The 23,609-nt window shown below is 40.8% G+C and overlaps 1 protein-coding gene across 1 annotated transcript; it reads right to left on the minus strand.

Moving 5' to 3' along the window:
• Positions 1-98: 98 nt before the first annotated feature.
• Positions 99-21,987, minus strand: EIF3M (eukaryotic translation initiation factor 3 subunit M). Its single transcript, XM_063438309.1, has 11 exons — positions 21,879-21,987; positions 15,678-15,810; positions 15,057-15,195; positions 13,961-14,084; positions 12,987-13,081; positions 11,985-12,068; positions 10,911-11,010; positions 9,649-9,730; positions 2,140-2,283; positions 1,586-1,646; positions 99-461 (listed from the first exon to the last, which is right to left on the minus strand). Exons 1-11 carry the CDS (start codon positions 21,918-21,920, stop codon positions 341-343), a joined length of 1,125 nt encoding a protein of 374 aa, XP_063294379.1. The 5' UTR covers positions 21,921-21,987; the 3' UTR covers positions 99-340.
• Positions 21,988-23,609: the final 1,622 nt, after the last annotated feature.

Below are 23,609 nucleotides of genomic sequence, written 5' to 3' on the forward strand. Positions count from 1 at the left end.
AAAATTGTCTTTTTTTTTTTTTAAAGGGATAGAATATTTTCAGATACATTTGCTTCGAATAAATAAAATAATGAACAAAATTACACACCACACACATATTTGTGTCACACTTTTATATTCGATGGTATAGAAACAATTTTTCATTGTAAGCAAAGTCCAATATTAAAGTTGACCTTGTCATTTGCTAAGAATTCTAATTGACAAGTTAAAATGGAGTTCTGGAAAATGACCAAATAAAAGAAAAGAAGTGTGTAAAATTGAGGCATTATAAGGAGAGAAAAAAATCCAAGGAGGTGGATGTAGTTTCCAATTTGGCTAAGACAATGGGATAAAAAAAGGTTCAAGCATCAGATATACTTTGAAGGCTGTTTTTAACTTTGCTTAAGTTCGATTTCCAAGTGTTGAGAATATCATATAGCTGCTGCCATTGTTGTTTCCCAAAGGTCCTGTGTGTGCTGTGACTGGAAAGAGAAACAAAGTCATGTTTTAGATACAGATTTATTCATATATTACAACATTAAAACACAGACATACTGTAGTACATGCATTCAGATTTTCACATAATTACATTTAACGCAAGAATTGTAATTTTTATATTACTAATATACATTTATTAGTCACTGACCATAGTCCGTCTTCAAAAAAACCTTAATCCTTAGTTGTTCCAACATGTCAACAAAAGGTCTGGATTTTGGTCCATACCGAATTGCCCAGTCTTTGCAGATGTTTAGTCAGATATATGCTGCGAACAGCCTGTTCCACCTCATCCAAAAAACAAGTCACCCACAAGACCCATTCAAATCTTAACTCTAATGTTTCAACGATTAAAACTATTGGCGGTGTCTGGATGTTCCAAGTTTTTAGAGCAACATGATTCAAATTTGACAATTTGCATTAAAGAGCAGGTGTACTTAATAAAATGGCCAAAAAAAAAAAGAAAAATGCTATACACAATCTGGTGGGGCACAGATATTTCCTCAATACCAATTTATAGGCGTGCCACACCTGACAGATAAATACTCTCGGAGTAACATGCCATTTTAGATCTATAAAAAAAAAAAAAGATAGATTTGTGAACAGTAAATGTGAAAGATTGTTTTTATGAAGTAGTCTATTGTGAATTGATGAAGCCAGATAATAAATTCTACATTCTTCAAAAAAGAAATCTGTTTAGAATGAACTACTGCTATTGGGTATTTGTCAATTCTTGTACCCCGAAAACAATTATGTGTTAGCTCAGTCAATTATGTGACTGTGAGACCCTGTTCCATCGCACAATACAAAGCAGAATCCCTCATTTTACAAAACTTGTAGGAGCTGCAGCCATGCAGCTAATTAACAGTCCAGCCACTACTACAGTCATTAAGTGAAATGTGCTGGAAAATAGGACACTTTCATTAAATAAGCTAATCACATCCAGGCTTGGGCTTTAATAAAATTATGATAAACAGCCAACATTCAACTACAGGCAGATTATGGGAACAGTGCTGGCTTCTTACTAAAATATTACAACAGACATTCTACGTGAAAACATAAAAAAGATCGAATATTCTGCAAAGTGCTACAGAAAAATTAAGTGTCTTACCTCACAATCATTTTCTTCTGCGTCTGATCGATTTTGCAGTACACCATTTTTGTTTTCACAGCTGCAAACAAAATATGCATTATTATAAACTGCCACAGAAAAAAAATCTGCCAAATACTAGCTCATTCTGTAATTTACTATAGATTTCTAAATATATAAACTTCATATTGATGTGCCAGATGGGAACTTTAAATTTATTAATCGCTATTAACCCCATGAATGACCATACACACACGAACACACACAAAAACAGATGCTGTTCAACAATCTGGTATTAAAAGGACTCATTTTTCTGACCTTTAATAGACTAAGCATTATATATACTAACACTAGATTTGCAAGTCAGTATCCCTAAACGCATTAGTCTTAATTAAAAATCACCGCCCATAATGTGATGTATTCAAAGCAAGGGAATAAATCCAAACTTGCACTATTTCAATTTAAAGCCAACGTCAAGAAATACAAATTATTGTATTACATGGTCCATCAATTGTTTCTGAATGCACAATGAGCTGCATATAAATTAATGTTAAGATACAAAGAGAATCACTTACCATCAATTACAAATGCTTCCACATCATCAGCCCCAATCTGCAGCTCCTGCTGCATTGTATCAAAGGAAATCTCCTTGTTCTCCACAGCCATACCCATGAAGGTAAGAAGTCTCATTTTCTCCAAGTTCTGCTCATGTGACAAACCTGAAAATACAGATCATGGCTCATTTTAGTTCATTTCTTGTATAGTTTCCAATAAACCCAACAATTACTTTTTTTGCATTTTAAAATGTATCTATTTAATTGTGAAAAATTCTATATTTCTCCTCTTAATTTTTAGTTGTTTTAAACAGCTGACAAATAACCAATAAACTGTAGCACACTGCACCATGACAAAAGACTCAATGCTTCGGCATACATAATTAGAGCTGGGAATGTCAACTTGTAAAAAGAATAAAAAAAAAAAAAATTAACAAGCCAAGAAAGAAGGGAGTCATTGTCAGGGGGATATGGGTTACTTTGTCTTTAATTACATTTTACTTTAATGAAGTGAAGTCTGCTAGGTGATCCACTTATTAAATAATGGAGCTTTAAAAGTGGAACAACTACCGAATATATTATTCGTGTATCCCAAAGCAAACCTCAAAAAAAACAAAACATGCATGAGGCAAAGAAGCTCTGAAAGACCAGGTAGGTTTAAACAGACTTTACAGAATGCCATGCTGACTGCTAAATGTACAAATAAGCAGTTTTCACGGTTTCCAACCCACATATCTATCTATTTACTATTCTTACTGTTAAAATTTACAATATAACAATTTATTGGTTTGAAAGAAGCGGATTACCATCTACAACTTGTTACAAGTTTAATAACTAAATGTTACCCACTAACAACCTACAAAGAAAAAGTCAAATTTAACATTTACGCAGAACTGTAGCATCAATTGTATTTGTGTTCTAAAATGCACATGCTTAAGTCACTAGCCACAGCTACGAGTTATAACTCAAACCAACTAGGTAATAAAGTCATTAAATATAGGGGGTAAGGGAAATCAATTAGCACAGATTGGCCTAATTAACAGAAAACCTGCTGATTATGGTTATGTACATGTAAAAGCAATTAAAATGACAATAAATGTTGTATTTCTAATTAGTAATCAGAGAAAGCACAATTGCAGAGAAACAGTGATCTGTATCAGGTTATGTTTATCTGCACGTTACAACCTTATCTGGGCTGACATGGCCAAATAAACGCCATCTGTGGACATTATTTCCATACACTGAGAATATCAATCTTTACAGGAAGGCTAGACTTGTCAATTGAGAATATATGAAATGTGTGAGAATATGGCTAATTAGCACCTATTGTACTTCAAACGTTTCACGTGGTGATAAAAATTGTGGGTAAAAAAATAAATAAAAAAAAATCGCCTTATGATGGAATGGATTGTTATGCAGTTTTGGTGTGAGCAGTGTTAAATCCCCGCTTGGGGAGATCCAGGTTTCGATTGACACCTGATGCTCTTTGTCAGTTGCGGACACATTTAGTGAGAGAGTGCTGCAGAACCATTTAAAGGAAACCAGTCCAAAAAAAAATAATCATCAACTTTAGAGTTTCGAAAATCCCTCTATACATTGTGTTAGTAGTTTCACTAGCAAATGCATAGATTGTGAAAAACCTCTCCCATCTGTCTCTTAATGCCAAGGATTGACAGGGAGCTGTGGCTGCTATGATACCTCCTTAGCAAATGCTGCTGGCGCCGGCTGGGAGTATAGGAACAGAGTGATGTGACGTCACTGTGCAGACGCCAGCGTCATGGAGGAGGTTTGCCCTGCTTGGTGCAGTGTCCCCGAGTAGAGCAAATCAACAAAGACCAGAGGGAAAGGGAGTTACAGAAATGTAACACCACATCTGTAAAGAGAAGCAGACGGCCAGGCAAGTAGTGAGTTTCCCTTTAACTCATTGTTGCCGAGTCAGCTATTCAGACATGATGATTCTCTAAAGAAGGGAGACTCCCAGAGTCTGAGGAGAACCCAACCAGGATTTCCCTGCAAGTCTCCAAGCATTAATCATTGGGTGATTAGCAGGGATGACAAACCTGTAGCATGAGAAGACTGCACAGTACAGAGAAAACCCTGTTGCGGTAAAATCAACTAAAGGAATTATTCTGCATTAGAGTTGATGTTGGGTTAGGGCTAGTGTAGGGTTATGGTTAATGTCTGGGGTGCTTAAAGGAACAATATATAGTGTCAGAAATACAAACATATTCCTGACACCATCCCACTCTTGTACTCACCCTTTTTCCCCTCACACCATCGGTGGCCCCGCCTCTCCACCTCAGTGGCGGAGGTCAAACTTTACGATCTCAGCCATTCCAATGCTTTCCCATAGATAAGAGTGGGAGGATATTATGCATTCAACAGCAAAATGCCACGCTACGCCAATTAGCCCCTCCACATATTCCATCTCTATGAGGAATGTTTAATTGTCTGCATGTATAGCGTGGAGACACTGAACGTAAGTGCTGCACAGTGTGGCACTGACACAGGAAGCACCTCTAGTGGCCGCCTGAGTTGATGCCACTGAAGTTGTTACTAGGCAGTAATGTAAACATTGCATTCTCTCTGAAAAGGCTGCAGGAACAGGCTATAGACACCATAATCATTACATTAAGTGGTAGCTCTGGTTACTACAGTGTCCCTTTCAGGTAAAAGTCAGTGCTAGTTATGGTTAAAAACAACATGTGACAGAGCAGCAGGTGACAGATAGTGGCACTTCATCAAATGACATCTCTGGGAAATAATCAAAATAGGGATGTCTGTTATTTGATCCTACAAATCCCTCAAACCTGGAAAAGATACAGGTGCGTCTATCGGTTTACCCAAAGCCCAGTAAAATGTTTAGTGAACCAGTCTTCTTATAGCATATCACAATGTGGTCTGATTAACAGTTTTGAAGGACTGGATTAAGCCTACAGAAATTTTTACTAATCATTGTAGTCCTTATCCACTCCTCAAGCTGACATGGTGCTCTATGCATTTTTTTTTTTAATAATTCTTTATTTCTGCTATGCAGGTGGGTACAAGGAATCAACAGACGCCACAACAGCGTATTGCAAGATGTACAATGGTTACACAGTGGCATGAGAGTCTGCACATTTTTATATTTTTAACAAGCTTGGCTAAACAGTTGTATCGTTAGCATGAAGTTAAATAAAATACAGCAAAATAATTGATGCTTAACTCGTCTAAATCGGCATTTGTGCTAGGCATATGTGTGAAACAAAACAGTGAGATTAAAATACGCACTTTTTATAAATTTATGAATATATCAAGCGTAACTAAACAGTGTTTGTGGTAGAGTAGGACAAGGGAGGATAGGCGATGTTCAGCATCTCTAGATTAGGCAAGGTAGTGTGATTGAGGAGTGGAAGCTAGTTTTACAGTGTGGCAGAAATTTGTCTGTGTGATGCCTGGACATATTGTTCTGTACATACCTAAGCTGCAAGGTACTAATTAACAAGCGTCTTGGCATTGAACTGTACCTAGTCACTGATGTAGGCAATAGAGACAAAGCTATGAATGATTATAGACATGCTGTTAGGTTTTGTTGTGTTGTGACCGTACCCTGGGTCTATATGGGAGTAGCACTCCTATACACCAGAGACAGTGTAATCAGTAAAAACATTGGCAAAAACGTGAGAGAGGGGACACAGGGAAAGTCACGAAATACCACTGGTTGAGGCCAGTTTGGGGTGCCCTGGCGACCTGAATTCTTTTGGCTGTCCGGTCGCTATGTGCCATAGGATCAGCCTACGCCCGTTTGGGTGAGTCCCGACAGCCGCGATGATTGTGTCTTGCTGGGTGGTTCAGAGGTGATGTGTGCGTGGGCCCCGTGCCCTGGGGCATCGAGCCTGTGCATAGATTCCATGTCGCTTTTCCTTCCGCATGGCTCGCCCAGTGTCTTGATCGCGCCCCTTTGCGGCTCTGGGATGGTCTCTCTGTTGCAGTCGTCTTGTCGGGCTTTCCGCCCCGCCGTCTCACCATTTGTTTCTTGTCCGGCTTGTTCACTTGTCGATGCTTGTGTGGACGGACGCCTGCTTGGAAAGCCTGCAGTGGGGCACCATAATGGCGTCGGCCGGATCCATATGGCCACCGTCCGTGCCACTTGAAGGTTGGGCATACCCCTGCTGCACTGCAGCTCGTAGAAGGCCGAGCAGAGCCTGTCAAGGGCCTCTAGGGAGGAAATCTGTGTGTGGTTGCTCGTGGCCCCTCTCTGTGGACTGTGACGGGCGGCCATCTTGGACGTGCTCCCTCTAAATCGTGCTTCTTCCAATTTTGTGTGCCTGAGCCAGAGGACTGGTCAGCTTGCCTGGTCTGTCTGTCCAATGGGGACTGGGATATCCCCCACCGGTCCAAAGGGGGAGGGGGGTGGTTGGAGACCTGCTTAGTTGCTTAGGGGATCTGGTGTCAGAGAGCGGCCGCCTCTCCCCGGCTCCCACTTCTGTAGTCCGCGCTTGGTGTCCCACTTTTCTAGCTCCTACGGGCTTCAAAGAGATCTCGATTTGTTCAGGGGTGCACCCCTGGCGTGGGTGATGCACCCGGGTGGGTCTTTGGGCAATTTAGCCCTCGATTATGCCCTTTTTCCTGCCCGTTAAGCAGGAGCTCGTGTCCCCTGCTTCTGCTCAGTTTGGTGGTCAGGCTCCGCCCCCGCTCTATGCATTTTTAAACATGCACCAACCAATAAGCCAATTCAAATCAAGATATTACTTTTAAAAACCTGTAATTGTCCCTGGTGCTTATTCTCTATCACTAGATATAATGGATAGTAACTATTTGCAACACTATACATCGACTATAAAGCAAACAATGCAAGTTTAACATTTGATACCACGTAGTATATACTACAAATTGCAGTATCTTTAAAAAAAATAAAAAAAATAAGTAGTATAAATACTACTAATCTTGAGTAGATTTCACCGCTCTGGACAAAGGCGCCACATAGCGCCGAAACGCGCGTCGAGCAAAGACGCTAGGCTTAGGCTTTTTTTTAAATCACCATGGGTCTTTTCCTTTTCATTGGAGTCTTGTAATACTATTTCTCCGAGATGACTACTAGCTAGTAAGAGATTCAGGGATTACTCTGCCTGGGTACTATACCGATCAGAATTAGGCAGGAGATACCCCTTGGTGTTGGACTTTATTTTGCATTTAACTTTAATCTTAATAGCTAGTAAGAGATTTAGGGAACGTTTTGCCTGGGTAAACATTGACTAGAATCAGGCAGGTGATAGTCCTCGGTTTTGCACTTCGTTTGGAATTAATTTCCATAGCAACCAGTGACTGCCTCATATTATTTTGTTTTCTCCTTGCAATCAAGTATCTTTATTTCGATCTATTTAGCACTCGGATACTGTTATTAATTTAGGAGGGCAGTGAGTCATTTTCTTACTTTCCTCTGTATCTATATACAGGAGTTGCTGTTTTATACTCTGTATACGTGAAGACATTTGGCAGCCTGGACTCACAGTGGGGGATTCTTATAGCTACTTATTTAAGATACCTGTATCTCTTATATCTTCATCTACCCCATTGACATTTACCTACAGAATAATCTTAAAGAGGAAGGCAATTTACACCAATTTTTTGCCTCTCTTTATATCTGGGTAACCTGTGACTGTTTCTAGTCTTAGTTTATAAGGAGGGGACTTTGCTTTATTTATATATATTTTTCTTTTTACAAGTACAATTTATGCAAGTCTATTTCCCTTACCAGTACTTTTATGTTGCCATATTCACGCTCCCAGGCAAATGTATGGTCTTTTTGTATCAAGTATTCACTATACCTGAGGTTTATAATATATACCTCATCTAAGATTTAGACCCAGTGTGTAGCACTTTTTTGGGTTATATTCTATTGGTTCGTTTTAAAATTTTTCTAATAAAGATTTTTTATTTATTTTATATCATTTCAACCATGGGACTTGAGTTATTTATCCCTATGTATGGGCACACCCTCTGTTAGTGTTTGTTGGAAGCTGGACCTTCGCTCTCCCTTCCAGGAATCCTAACGTTTGGGAATTTTTCTTTATAGTATAAATACAATCATACACATGAAGATAAATTCTAGGTGAACTATGGTTAAAAGAAAAACTAAAATTAAAAACATTGTATTTTAGGGAATTCCCTTAAAACTGTGCTTGACCAGTATTGCTACTGGAATGATGCTGACCTTTATTCAATACTGGAATTAAGTAGATTTCCCACTAGTGTATGAAGTGGGAGAAATAACTTGCGGTAATAAGAGACGGGCAGACACCACTCGGGTTACGCTAAACCTGTCTCTGCAATAGTTAATTATTTCCACTGTAGTGTATTTGCACTAAGAACCTTAGCGGCATTGCAGAAATACATCATTTAACATGTCTGGCATTGGCGCTGACCCCCGGCCACACAAAAAAAAAAAAAATATTAAGTCCAATATGGAAGATGTAATTTTAATGCATGCAATAGCTTATAGGCCGGTGCTCCTTTGAAACACTCAATTACACATGAACGGGGGAGCAACTGAGTGTTAATGACTACTCCCTCTTCCCTTAGTGTGTAAATAAAAGAGCTGCTGACATTAACATTCCATCACACAGATTCATGCTAGGGAACAAATTAACAGGATCTGACCAGACTGTCAAGTGAACAAGAGAACATTCTGTCACACTCTTCACTTCTTTCTACTGACTATTTAAAAGGGACACATGCACCACATATCGCAATGCTATCAAGGCAAACATTATTAGGAGTGAGAGAATACTGTGCTAAAATCAAGCCCTTTTATCTAATGGAGAAAAAAAAAAACAAAAAAAACAAAAAAAAAAAAAAAAACAACACACACAACCTTGCAAAGATCACTATCGATTCTGACCAAAACCAGTATTGGTGGAAGGGTCTCCCAAGCACCATAATCACTGAAGGATACTTTCATGGCCATGGTGCTAGTAAGTCAAGGTTAACGCTGCTTCCGTTTATGCAAATCAGTTTTAAAGCTATGACAATAATTGAAGGGCCTTCACACATGATGCACCACCAGTCTCTTTTCTGGATAAGCCAGGCGAGAAATCAGCCTACCATAATGTCTCAGATTAACCAATTAGGGATTTACTCAATTTGGAGGAGGATGGGGGAATACTGATCACCACACTGGCTGAGTACAGACAGATTAGATAAAATAAATCAATAAAATTAATACATGTATACAAAACGTAACTTTCAGTTAGATTCGTTTTATAGAAAAGAAAAAAAAAAAATCATAGGAGTTCCTTTAACTAGCCCACAAAATGGCAGAAATGCTGAGATATATATTTAATCTAACCATCTATGAGAATAATTGGAAAATTAAAATACAACAGCAATCTCTATCAGAAGTACTCTTTTACAGAACCAACAAGATATATAAAAAATAAAAATTAAGCACAATGCTTACTGCATAGCGAATGTGCATTTCAAGACAATCAATGATACAAGTCAGATATTCTCTATAACAATCACAATAAAATGCAAATGGTTTTTGCTTACCTAGCGAATCAATGAAGTCTTTGTTGTTTTCGTAAAACTTGACATACGACGACAATTTTGCACTGACAAATATTGTCAAAAGCTTGAAAAACAAAAAGATTCATTCAGTAAACCATTTGGCATTCAAAAATGTATTTTAATTTCTCGCTACTCATGGGTGTATGCTGAACATCATCAGGTATACGAATTATGCTCAGAATTTTTCATTCATTAACTGCAGGGAAGTTCAAGCTTACTTGTGGCTGCACGCTGTGGCCACCAGGTTAGTGAGGGGCCAACATGGACTTTATGGTTTAAAATCTGAGCCAGAAACAAAAATGCTGTTTCCGGGCATTTGTGAAAAAGATTAACAGAGCACTCTAATGTTAGACAAATTGGTATTTCCAACTTAAAAGTAATCTCCAGGCTATTCGCACCCCTTAAAACAGGATGTTAAACTTCCCTTTTAGCCCTTACTGTGATGGTCTAAACTAATCAATTCTTCTCCATGTGGGAGCCTATAGGGCTTCTGCACATGCACGGCAATTGCCACATGGAGCAATCAGCATCTCCTCACAGAGAAGCGTTACCCCAGCAATGTAAACACTGCCATTTTATCAGAAAAGTCAGTATGTACTTTGCCAAGACTTTAGGGACAGTCTCTACTAAGGATCGGATTTCCACTAATGCCACAGCAATCGAACAGAAGCTCTGCTTGATCTTAATCGCAGGCAAAGTTGCCTGATAACTATTCCCCCGGAACCAGACAGGAGTGCACACAGTGGTCCAAACAAGCAGCCTATCCCTCCGGACCACCATGGATCAGGGAGGGGGAATAAACTTGAGTTTAGTTATTCTTTTTGTTTTTAATTTCTTTAATACCGTGCTTCAGCCCTTATCCCCATACTAAAGCCTCTATCCTCCCGCTATAGTACCTACCCCAACCATTATAGTCCCTATATTACCACTAATGCCCTTATAGCCATCACTATCTCCCCACAATATAGCCCCTATAAACCCACTACAGCTACTACCCTCTCATAGACCCTACCCAGCCACTAAGGTGTGTGCTGAAAACAGACATAATTATGCACATAATTGATGTTGGGCAACTCAGAACAGAATGTGCAACTAGGCCCCAGCACACAATCGCCAATCTCTCAGGAAGTGCTGTGGTTCAAACTAAAAAACAGCACATCCAAGCTCCTACCACCGTGACCCCTAAAAATCAGTGGTCATGATGGCTGGAGTAATCATTTAATAATTTGATATTTGCAACCTACATCATGAATAAGTTCTCCTTCCAAAAATTTCACTGGTTTCAAGGCAAGGAGGTGATCCAGAAGGAAGGTTTTGGGGTCTTTCAGTGCCCTTACAATGCACCTAAGAAAAAAAAAAAATTAGGTTTTGCAGGTGAAAGAGGCAGAAGGTTTTATTTATCATTACATGTGTCATTAAATCCTAATGCAATAATCATTATTAGCATACATAAATAACCTTCAATATTAAATTGACAAAGCAGTCTTGCAGGGAATGTCACAGAACTAAAACACATAGCTACACATGCGCTGTAGTTTATGTGGAGGAAAAACACTAGGAATGAAAACTTGATTTAAAAATGAAAAAAATTTAAATCTTAAAGGACCACTATAGGCACCCAGATCACTTTAGCTCAATGAAGTGGTCTGGGTGCCAGGTCCAGCTAGTATTAACTTTTTTTCTATAAACATAGCAGTTTCAGAGAAACTGCTATATTTATATTGGGGTTAATCCAGCCTCGGCTGTCTCATTGACAGCCGCTAGAGGCGCTTGCGTGCTTCTCACTGTGAAAATCACAGTAAGAAGATGCCAGCGTCCATAGGAAAGCATTGTAAAGGCTTTCCTATGGGACTGGTTGAATGCACGCGCGGCTCTTGCCGCACATGCAGCCGAGGAGGCGGAGAGTAGAGCTCCCCGCCCGGCACTGGAGAAAGGCAAGTTTAACCCCTTCATCTCCATCCAGCCCAGCAGGAGGGGGACCCTGAGGGCACTATAGTGCCAGGAAAAAACGTTTATGTTTATACATGAGAGTTTTGGTGGCCCTACTGCTGATGTCAAACGACAATCGCCAACTGAGAAATGTCAGCGAAGGGCCCAAGCATGGACATAACAGACATGTGTGACAAACCTTATAACGATTCATCCCAAACTGGAGGATTTAAGTAGTAGGAATAAGCAAAATCCAGTGAGGATGCTACCTCCAATGGGATGTGGATTAAGGAGCATTACGGATTCACGTGAACGAAACTTTCACTGAAGTACAAACTGCACAATGCATTGATAATATGCCTTAAAAAATGATATATGATAGAAATTACTTGTGAGCATCCAGACGGGCATGAGAGGCATTATCGTCAGTGTAACTTCCCAACAGTTCCACCATTACTTTTGCGGCATCGTCACTGTAAAGAAACACTTTGCATTAGATCAGGTAAAAATAACAACAGTCAACATGAATGTGAAAAACTAAAATTAAAAAAAAAAAAAATATATATACATTATTGCAGACATACAGATTTTTATTAAGCAAATAATATTTCCAGGTAGAGAGTGGGAAGAAAAAAATAAATAAATAAATCTCAGTGGAAACCACAGCCTAAGGTCGCATTTTTCAACTAGATACACGCTTCCCCATTGACTCAAACAAATACACTGAATACTTGTATAAACAAACTGTATATCACAAATCTCCATATGCACACTGTAAGGCAGACACCATTAATTTAATATGTAAAAACAACCTATTATACACAGATAGCAAAATGTAACATACAAAGAGTGCTGTTCATTTCATTAGAGCTTTGAAAAAGGACATTTCTATTTAGAAAGGGATTACCGGTTAAAGTAAAATATGGCAGAATATCTAAACAAATGGAGGTCATTTAGTTACTCCAATGTCCACTGGAGGGAATGCCCGCCTGCCAACGTCAAGGCAGACCCCCCCTAGACAGGTCCTACTCTGACCCTTCACCTTGCTTCCTTGAGCTTCTGGCAAAGATATCTAATTCCTATTAAAGGTTAATAAGTATATAGGGGTGTAAATAAAAAATACCCATTTCTGTCTGAGAGATATCTTTGCCAGAAGCTCAAAGAAGCAAGGTGAAGGGTCAGAGTAGGATTCCATCTAGGGGGGTCTGCCTTGATGTTGGCAGGCGGGCATTCCCTCCAGTGGCCATTGAAGTAACTAAATGACCTCCATTTATTTAGATATACGTAGGGATTAAGGAGAGAGCGCAGGTAACTTTTTCTTTGGTTTTTACTATATGGCAGAATATCTGCCTTGGTTGCAGTAGCAGGAAAACATTTCAATGGAGAATCACCTCTTTTTGCAGTCAACGAGAGCTTCATAAAGCAGCCTGAGAAGGACGTGTTTCTTTTCTGTGTTAAGGTTCCAGTCAGAAATCCACTTCCGAACCTAAAAGTAAAAGGTAAATAGAGAAAACTGTGTTGGAATTTCATACATTTGCTTCCCAGTACATACTGGAAAAAGAAACACTTTAATGTATCCTTCAAAAGACAAATATTTTATATAATGTATAAAAAACAAACCTACATAAATACTGCTAGAGATAATTTAATATCCAACATCAAACTTCAGTATCAGTTAGCACACTAACAAAGTGTATCAAAGTGCCAGTTCCTCTAAGTGTATCCAGTGGATTCATTTTACAGGCATATTAGTGACAATAACCCACAACATTTCAATGGGCAGTTTAATATGTTTTTAAAAAGGCTGATTACTCTTTAAAGGGATTGTAGATTATTAAAAGTGTTCCTAACACTCAGACTCCTCTAGTCCCTCTTCCCTGGTTCATAAAAAAAACCTTCAGCCACTTACCTGATTCTAGCACTGATGTCCAATGAGAGCCACTAAAGGCAGTCTTAGTCCTGCAATGTAATCACCGTAGTTTCTTAAAACCAGCAATGATTTACATTGCAGGACTAAGTGGGACTGGGAGGCTGCACTCAGATCACTTTAATGAGCTGAAGTGGTTTGGGTGACTATAGTGTAACTTTAGGTAGCTGCAGTACTTGCTATTGAACACAGAGCTGAAGCGCAATGCTTTGTTTTTTTCAGTAAGACTTAGTGCATGATAGCAAAGATGTGTAAGAAAGTAATACATAAAAACCCACTGTGTGTGCATGGGGTCTTCCATTTGTGCTTTGTAATTATATAAAATTCACAAACCACTGGAATATTCAATTATTTGCCAATTACAGCTACATATCCAGGTGTTTTCATTACAATAAGAAACAAACAATAAACGCTTAGAATTCTGGAGGATCTACTAACCTGATCAAGATCTGTTGGAATGTAAATGATTCCCCCACATGTAGCTGCTACCTTCACGAGGGCACAGTACACCGTGTACCTAACAGGGGTACTCTTATCCATGCCATGAAAAAGATTGCTCAACCTAGAAGAAAAATGAAACATCAATCAGTAATCGTATACTAACACAAGACTGAATCCAATATTATGGAGTCGGACTTTCTCCACAGTGTACCCAAGGGAACCACATTTAACAACAGGTTCAAGAGGTAAGACTGGAGAGCAAAGGAAACTAATCGAACGAACGTTACGTTTTATAAAGATTGTAGATAAAATACATGTGTTCTCCTTTAATGAAGACAAAGCAAAGTGTAATTAAACTAATGGTTATACATTATATAAGATTCTAGCAAAGCAACCATTGTTAACAGCACAGGATTTATAGCACGGCTTAATATGGAACACGAGCTTTCAGATTTTATCCTTAACCCCTTAAGGACACATGACGTGTGTGACATGTCATGATTCCATTGTATTCCAGAAGTTTGGTCCTTAAGGGGTTAAAGGGACAACTCGAGGCACCCACATATATTGGATGCAAACTTTAGGTTGTGCTTCGGTAATACTGGTGGCTTTTTACCAAATTTAATACATTGCTTTTACATTACTTTAAGAGTGCTTAAAAATGTCCACTCACCACTAGGTAGTATAAATTCACCCTGGTAAATGTGACATGGACCCTAAAGGCCTGCAGTGGATAGTAACGTTTAAAGCCTGGCTAATAATACAAGGTTTGAAATTTTAAGCTCAGTCTTTAATATTTTGCTATATCAGTATAACAACCACCAGAAGCATTTGAACTCAGTCCTTTAACCCCTTAAGGACACATGACGTGTGTGACATGTCATGATTCCCTTTTATTCCAGAAGTTTGGTCCTTAAGGGGTTAAACACGTTTGCAGTTGCAGGGTTAAAACTACAGGGACATGGTACCCAGACCACAATGCAAAAATAGGTTATTGGATACTGAAGACCATGTATGCTGCCTGTCACATAGGACTAACATTTACCACGGCTTTAAATAAAAACTTTCAGAAAGAGAAACAGAAAGGACTCACAGCTGCAGCCTTAAGGATGGGCTTTCTCCTTCTCGAAATTTGACTAGCTTCTCACAGAGGCTTTCAATTAAAGGTTCTTGCTTGTCAGGCTCCAATATCAGGAGGAGTGAAACCACACTATTCATAATACTCTCAACATCTGTGGGATTTAAGGTTCAGCATATTAATAGCAGACATTTCAACATTTGACTTACTTGATATACACTAGTAATCATCTTCAACACTTCATTGACCAAAAGACAACATGGTTTAGGATGGGACATGGTCTAATATCAAATCTGAAGTAACAGTTAAGTCAAGCTTTTATTTAAATTAATTAAAAAACATTAAAAGGAATAACTGTTACATTATATTTTAGTATTATACCTGCAGCCAAACCTGCTGTTTAGACCAACACACAGCCTGCCAAGTGAATTAAACTCTGATTCATCAGCCAATATAATTTAGAGGCTATATGGAAGTGTTCTCACAGACATACAAATGCCCAAGTCACTAATTTAACCTATATGACCGGGGAGTTTCCTACCAGCAGACCTGTGTCATCAAGGGATTAAATGATTATTTGTCACTTGCAAGTTTAGAAGGAGGAAAGATTCTCACGTTGAAGGAAACAAAATTTACCTTTATCGTCTTCCTTCAAACAAATGTCACATGCCTCGATGATCTGAGCCAGGTCGATGTGCAGCCCGCCTTCTGAGTTTTCCTCTGAGATTTCAGCGCCTTTCGATTTCAGGTAGGCACGGAGCTCGGCAGCCTATGGGAAAAAAAAAACTATTTATATAATGTATATATAATAATAATAATAAAAAAAAAAAACACTTTTTACCCCAATTACAGTGCACTACACTCTACACTCAGTCTCCATCGCAGCTGGGTGAACATCTTTCAAAATAAGTAAAGAGTGAATGAGTCATCACAACTAATGTACAATGGGAGGTGGAATCGTTATTAGTGGAAAAACAGAACTTATGTATCAGTTCCTACACAGAACAACACAGCTTCTTATCTGTCAGTAAAAGCTGGAAATGAAGGCATTGAGAAAATTAACTCCTGCAACTTGGTGAACAAGAATAATCAAGAGTCTTACGTAACCCTTGATAGAAAGGGGAATTAAATCTGCGCAGCATTCAATGTGCCAACAGAAAATTGCATCAACCCAACAATGAAAAGATATTTTTCCAAGTAAAGTATTTTACCAGAAACAAAACATTATGATTTTCCAAATTTGCCAATGCTATCTAGAGGTATACTACACATCCGCCAACTGAATGGTGCTCATTGTACAGATCTTAATTATTACTTTACCTGTAGCCCAGAGGGTGAAACAATTCCAAATAGTGCACTAATCATCTATACTTAATTACACATGCATTTGCCCTACTATCGTCCAGCAAGGTTCATGTTAAATTAATGCCCTGTCCACAAAACCAGAGACTTGGACTGGAGCATGTGAAAGCGCCCAATGTAAACACATAGGTGTTTATACATTCTCTAATCTGTGAAAGCAAATTACCTCCAGTGCTGTACTGGAGATGCTGTGTGAGGTGATACATGGGACATTCCTGTGGATAGCTTGTGAAATTGGAAGGAAATCAAATATAGCAAAGTGAGTGAATACTGAAAAGGACTTGCATTTACTCAAAGGATGGATGCAGCACGCATTGGTCAGGCCTGTAAAATGGTGGCGGGGCGAGAGCACATAAAAAGTGAGCCATTTAGCTACATGACGCCGCCTCATTGCTCTTAAGTGGTTAATAAGTTCAGTGGTTTCATTGAAGGTTTTAATGAAGGGAACTTCACACCACAAAAATGGCAGTGATGGTTGGTAACACACTGGAATTAATGGAGTGATTTAATATTTCATGTTGATCTGAAGCAAATATGGCAGCTTGACAGATCAGAATATCTTCAATTCCTTTAAATTCTCCATGCATTAAAATGGGATTAACTCCAGTCTGGAGTAACCCTTTAACAAGTTTATTCCTGTATCGGTCTAGGTTAATAAAACATTGACTACCCCATTTCCTCTATTCTGATATTCCATCCCTAATTCTCGGGGACTTCAATATTCCCATTAACCCACCTTTGACCTCTGCAGCCTATAAACTACTCTCAATTACTTCCTCCCTCGGGCTATAACAGTGGGCTAATTCTCCCACCCACGTACCTGGCAACACCCTCGACCTAATCTTCTCTTATGCATGTACAGTATCTAATATCTGCAACACTCCATTTCCTCTCTCTGATCACCACCTCTTATTGTTTACTTTAGTGTACCCCCTCACCCAACAACCTCATCCTAACCCCCCTCAACTCAGGAGGAACCCTAATTCTCTTGATCTCCAGCAGCTGTCAGCTGATTCACAACTGCTATCCATCCCTTCACTCTCCTTTCCTTCACTGGCCATCTCCACATATAACACTACTCTCACCTCTGCCTTGAACACTGCAGCACCGCTCCAAACAAGCACCTCAAGGAGGACACGCCCCCAACCATGGCATACTAAATCAACACGTTACCTGCAAAGATGCTCAGGTTGTGCTGAACGCTCCTGGAGGAAGTCTCGCACCCAGTCAGATTTTCTCCATTATAGATTCATGTTGCTTTCATACAGCACAGCCCATGCCCTCGCCAAACAGTCCTACTTTTCCTCTCATTAGTTCATGCTCCCGCAATCCCAGGCGTCTCTTTGACACCTTTAATTCTCTTCTTCGCCCTGCCGTGGCCACCCCCCAAACTTACCTTACTGCCGATAGCTTTTCATGTAACTTTACCGACAAAATCGAACAGCTAAGTAAAGCATTTTCCCCTCCTTGCCATTCTCTTTCTCAACCACACATAGATCATGCCTTTCCTACCTTTCAGACGTTCTCCCCGGCTACTAACCAAGAAGTGGCTGCTCTTCTCCTTTCCTCTTGCCTGCTTGATCCTGTCCTCTCTCACCTTATTAGATCGCTCTCCACTTGTCTCATGCCTTCCTTAAGGCGCATCTTCAACTGCTCTCTCTTCTGGCGTTGTCCTTGCTGACCTTAAACAACATGCCACTGTAGTACCTATCCTGAAAAAAACATCCCTTGACCTGTCCTCCCCCTCTAACTATCGTCCTATATCCCTGCTCCCTTTTTCATCAAAGTTCCTGGAAAGACTTGTCTTTACCCATGTGTCTCATTTCCAACTCTCTTCTTGACCCTCTTCAATCTGGCTTCCGCCCTCTCCACTCTGAGACTGCTCTCATCAAAGTTACTAACGACCTAATCACAGCTAAATCCAAATGCCACTACTCCATAATAATTCTTCTTGACCTCTCTGCTGCCTTTGACACTGTTGATCATGCTCTCCTTCAGACTCTTCAAATCACTCGGTCTCTGTGACTCTGTCTTCTCGCAGTTTCCCCTCTTATCTCTCCCAACGCTCATTCAGCGTCTCCTTTTCTAATGACACCTCCACCCATCATCCTGTCTCGGTTGGAGTCCCCCAAGGCTCTGTCCTTGGTCCCCTTCTATTTTTGCTTTATACTGCCTCTCTTGGCAAACTTATTACCTCTTTTGGTTTCCACTACCACCTGTACGCTGATGACACCCAGTTATATCTCTCCTCCCCAGACCTCACCCTGCTGTCCTGTAACGTGTCACTGCTTGCCTTTCTTCCATCTCTGACTGGCTGTCCTCCCGCTTTCTGAAACCCAATATCTCTAAAACTGAGCTCATTGTCTTTCCTCCTAATACTGATCCTTCTCTTTCGCTCTCCCTTCAAGTTAGTGGTTCCCACATAAGTCCATCCTTGCAAGAGCGCTGTCTTTGTGTCATACTTGATTCTGGCCTCACCTTTGAGCCTCACATCCAGTATGTTGCCAAATCCTGTATATTCCATCTTAAAAACATAGCCCGCATCCGCCCCTTTCTTACGCAAGATGCTACCAAGGAGCTTGTCCATGCTCTAGTAATTTCCCGCATGGATTATTGTAACCCTCTCCTGATTGGTCTTCCCAAAAGCCATACTGTACCGCTCCAGTCCATAATGAACGCTGCCGCCAGACTGATTTTCCTCATTGGTTTCCTGTATGCTATAGGAGTCAATTCAAGATACTAATTCACACCTATAAAGCACTGAACAACTCTAGCCCCTTTTATATCTCTTCACAGATCCATAGGTATGCCCCTTCTCGGTCTCTCCGTTCTGCCTGTGATCACCTCCTGTCTGTTGTTCGCACCTGTACAGCCAACTCACGATTGCAGGACTTCTCGCGGACGGCTCCCTTCCTAAGGAATAGCCTGCCTACCGCCATCAAACTCTCCACTAGTCTTGCATCTTTTAAGAAGTGCCTTAAAACCCATCTCTTTAAGAAAGCTTATGGCCTCCTAGACTAAACTCTACCTCACATACCTGTCTCTTGCGCTCTCCTAAAGGGCATCACTCTACTCTCTCCTCCAGCTCTGCTTTACTCCCACCCTATTTGATTGATATTTTCTGTCCTATTGTGTTTTACAACCCACCTCCTATAGAATGTAAGCTCGTTTGAGCAGGGTCCTCTCCAACCTAGCGTTCCTGTAAGTTTTTTTGTAATTGTCCTATTTATAGTTAAATCGCCTCTCATAATATTGTAAAGCGCTACGGAATCTGTTGGCGCTATATAAATGGCAATAATAATAATAATAATAATAGACAAAACAAGATTAACCTAGACCTTGGGAAAGACCAATCCATTGACCAAAATGTTTTTTTTGACACTAAACATGTTGTCTCATTGATTGGGGTTATAGTGCGTGGAGTGTTAAAGCATTTAAAAGCAGCTAAACACTTACAGCGCCGGCCCCTAATAGGGGTAAGGCTGACACAGAGATGATATACTTCCTTCTAGCCAAAGCAATTCATATTAGCAATGGACGCTGTGATAGGCTAAAAGCAGTCAGCTGACACTCACAGCCAAGCACAACCACCCACCGCTGTCTATGCTAATGCTGTACATTGCAACATATGCTGTTTTTTTTCTGTAACTCACAGGCCCCACAATGCAATATTACAGTTCAGGGTTAGCAATTCTTTTTACATGAAAAACTTACTAATAATTATATTTTACGTGCAAACACCAAATATTTTGCCAGAAATTGATAGGACTACACCAAGCTCAGGTGTGTGCACAAATAACTATGCACTGTTTTCTCATCTTGCAATTACTCTAATTCTCTGAAAAGCGTTAGCTGTGTAAATCATGTGATAGCCACGCATGCGCAATTTGTCCTCTCTGAGAATCAAGTGTTGGCAAAAATACGGTAGAACTTTATTAGATGCAGAGACCAGCTATGCAGCTAAGAAAGAAAAAAAAATGTTTTTACTGTTAAAAAGTAGTTATTTTTCTAAAATTATTACATGCCTATTTTAACACTTCTCAAAATAGGTACTGAAAGAAATACGCATTTATTAATATTGCTTACATTTACCACATTATGTTTATAAATTATCAAAAATGTGAAATCACGGTAGGCCAATTGTGCCTTTTATACGATTGATACATTTTGTAAAGAGTAGGACAATGAAATTTTAAAACATGGTGCCCAAAAGGTAGAGTCCCCAACTTCCATAATGCTTCGTGATTCTAAAAGCATGCAAAGCATCCTGGTAGTTTTTCTTACAACATCTGGGGATCTACCTTTTGAGTACCCTTGGTTTAAAATGTACATTTTCACCCAAATTAAAAATTACAACTAATCTTATTTATTAGCAATTGGCCACAGCTAGTGAATACTCCATATACCAAAAGAATAGGCGGGATGCTCATACAAAATCCTGCGCAAATTTGCTCCACTCTCTCCTTGATGCACATCACTCCACATGTCATGGACTACATCTCCCATAATGCTCTCATGGCCAAAACACTGCAAGGATTACATTGTTTTCCTGACACTATAGTGATTCTTTAAAGGACCACTATAGGCACCCAGACCACTTCAGCTTAATGAAGTGGTCTGGGTGCCAGGTCCAGCTAGGATTAACCCTTTTTTCTAAATACATAGCAGTTTCAGAGAAACTGCTATGTTAACATTAGGGTTAATCCAGCCTCTAGTGGCTGTCTCATTGACAGCTGCTATAAGGCTTCCGCGCTTCTAACTGTGATTTTCAGTGAGAAGACGCCAGTGTCCATAGGAAAGCATTGTGAATGCTTTCCTATGGGCTGGCTAAATGCGCACACGACTCTTGCTGCGCATTCAGACAGTGACGGAAGAAGAGGTAGGAGGAGGAGAGCTCCCCACCCGGCGCTGGAGAAAGAAGTTTAACCCCTTCCTCCCCCCAGAGCCCGGCGAAAGGGGGTCCCTGAGGGTGGGGGCACCCTCAGGGCACTATAGTGCCAGGAAAACTAGTATGTTTTCCTGGCACTATAGTGGTCCTTTAAGGGATATGTAGCTCACAACATCTGGAGCACAGAAGGTTGCCTGCCCTTAGTATGGTTCACAGACGTTTGCCTACCCTTAGTATGGTTCATTGCTGCCCACAATCTACATTCACAATAACCAGCAGCAGGTTTAGTTAGTTTTGGGCTGATTTAGTCAGAGATGCACAGAACACATGGCAAGGCCAGAAAGCATCATGGGAGATGTAGTTCTCCTCCAGATGGGAATCACACTGACCCCATATAATACCAGGCAAGTTACTGGAACCTGTGTGAGGGGAGCTGGCCCCCCCCGGCCCAGGCTGGCTGGCTGTACCATGTCCGCTCTGTGCCGGGGACCCCCAGGACCAGGCTGGCTTCCCCCCACCCCCAGGACCAGGCTGTACAGTGTCCCGAGATGGGGACCCGCAGTCTCTCTCCCCGGTGCGGGTTTTACCTGATCCTCCTCGGTCACATCGATAAAAGCCGGGACGCTCATGGCCGCACTGATGGCTCCCACACACACGCTGAATCTCCAGCGGAAGAGGAGGAGGACTAGTACTTCCGGGTCAGGGCCCGCGCCAGTGACGTCATATTTAATCGCCGCCCTGAGGTGTGAGCATGCGCAGTGGGAGCTGCAGGTTGTACAGCGCTGAGGGGAGGGGCTGCTGGGAGGAGGGGGAGTGGCTGCTGGAAGGAGGGGGAGGAGTCATACTAAGACTGTCTGGTAATGGGGGCTGGATATTATTATTCACACCTGCAGGTTATTATCTCAGCAGCAGAGGGTACAATCTGGGCACAAACCAGCAGAGCTGGGGGCAGGGGGGAGGGGGGCTATATCAGCTGTACTCACATAGGACTTGTTTTAGCCCAAATTCTGCCTTTCACATTATGCTCCCTCCAGCTGTCAAGGTTAATTAATAAAGGGCCACGGCTATCGTCACCCAGCCCGCGCCAGCTCAATGAAACGCTCTGGCTGCCAGCCCCCCCCCACCCCCCGCTTTTAACGCTTCAGAGAAACTGCTATGTTTACATTAGGGTTAATCCAGCCTCTAGCGGCTGTCTCCCTGACTGCTGTCAGAGACGCTTCCCCAACGCTCAATGCGAAAATCGCATTGAGCACGCAGAATGTCCATAGGAAAGCATTGAGAAATGCTTTCCTATGGGTGTTTTTAATGCGCGCGCGGCTCTGGCTGCGCGTGCATATTGGGCTCCACTCGGGAGCTGACGTCGGAGGGGGAGGAGAGGTCACCGGCGCTGGATAAAGGTAAGTGGCTGAAGGGGTTCTAACCCCTTCAGCCCTGAGGGAGATTGTTTTGTCAAAAGCACGGAAAACGTTGTTTCCCAATAGACAAGCAAAACTCATTTGCGTAAATACAACGGAAACAACGCACGACTCGTTCCAAACTGACACTTTAGTTTGCGCTTTGCACGCATCCATAAGTTCTTGATATTCTGTGTATGCACTTGTGCGTCCTGTGGATCGACTAAGTTGCGTTCATGGACCACTACGGAATGCATGTACCGTATATACTCGAGTATAAGCCGACCCGAATATAAGCCGAGGCCCCTAATTTTACCCCAAAAAACTGGGAAAACTTATTGACTCGAGTATAAGACTAGGGTGGGAAATGCAGCAGCTGCTGGTAAATTTCTAAATAAAATTAGATCCTTAAAAAATTATATTAATTGAATATTTATTTAGTGTGTGTATATAATGAATGCAGTGTGTGTATATAATGAATGCAGTGTGTGTATGAGAATGCAGTGTGTATATGAATGCAGTGTGTGTATATGAATGCAGTGTGTGTGTATGAGAATGCTGTGTGTATGAGTGCAGTGTGTGTATGAGAATGGTGTGTATGAGTGCAGTGTGTGTGTATGAATGCTGTGTGTATGAGTGCAGTGTGTGTATGAGAATGGTGTGTATGAGTGCAGTGTGTGTATGAATGCAGTGTGTGTGTATGAATGCTGTGTGTATGAGTGCAGTGTGTGTGTGTGAGAATGCTGTGTATGTGAATGCAGTGTGTGTGTGTATGAGTGCAGTGTGTGTATGAATGCAGTGTGTGTGTATGAATGCTGTGTGTATGAGTGCAGTGTGTGTGTATGAGAATGCTGTGTGTATGAGTGCTGTGTGTGTATGAATGCAGTGTGTGTGTATGAATGCAGTGTGTGTGTATGAATGCAG

This window comes from Pelobates fuscus, chromosome 12 (assembly GCF_036172605.1).
Source record: "Pelobates fuscus isolate aPelFus1 chromosome 12, aPelFus1.pri, whole genome shotgun sequence".
NCBI classification, from domain to species: Eukaryota; Metazoa; Chordata; class Amphibia; order Anura; family Pelobatidae; genus Pelobates; species Pelobates fuscus.

What these genes read in the sequence shown, in the direction of transcription:
- EIF3M (XM_063438309.1), bottom strand. Translation starts at nt 21,920, where the DNA reads ATGAGCGTCCCGGCTTTTATCGATGTGACCGAGGAGGATCAG. An exon ending in ATGTGACCGAGGAGGATCAG is followed by an intron (nt 15,811 to 21,878) that starts GTAAAACCCGCA and finishes TTTTTCCCATAG; the next exon opens with GCTGCCGAGCTCCGTGCCTA. An exon ending in CTCGTTGACTGCAAAAAGAG is followed by an intron (nt 12,069 to 12,986) that starts GTGATTCTCCAT and finishes GTTTCTTTACAG; the next exon opens with TGACGATGCCGCAAAAGTAA.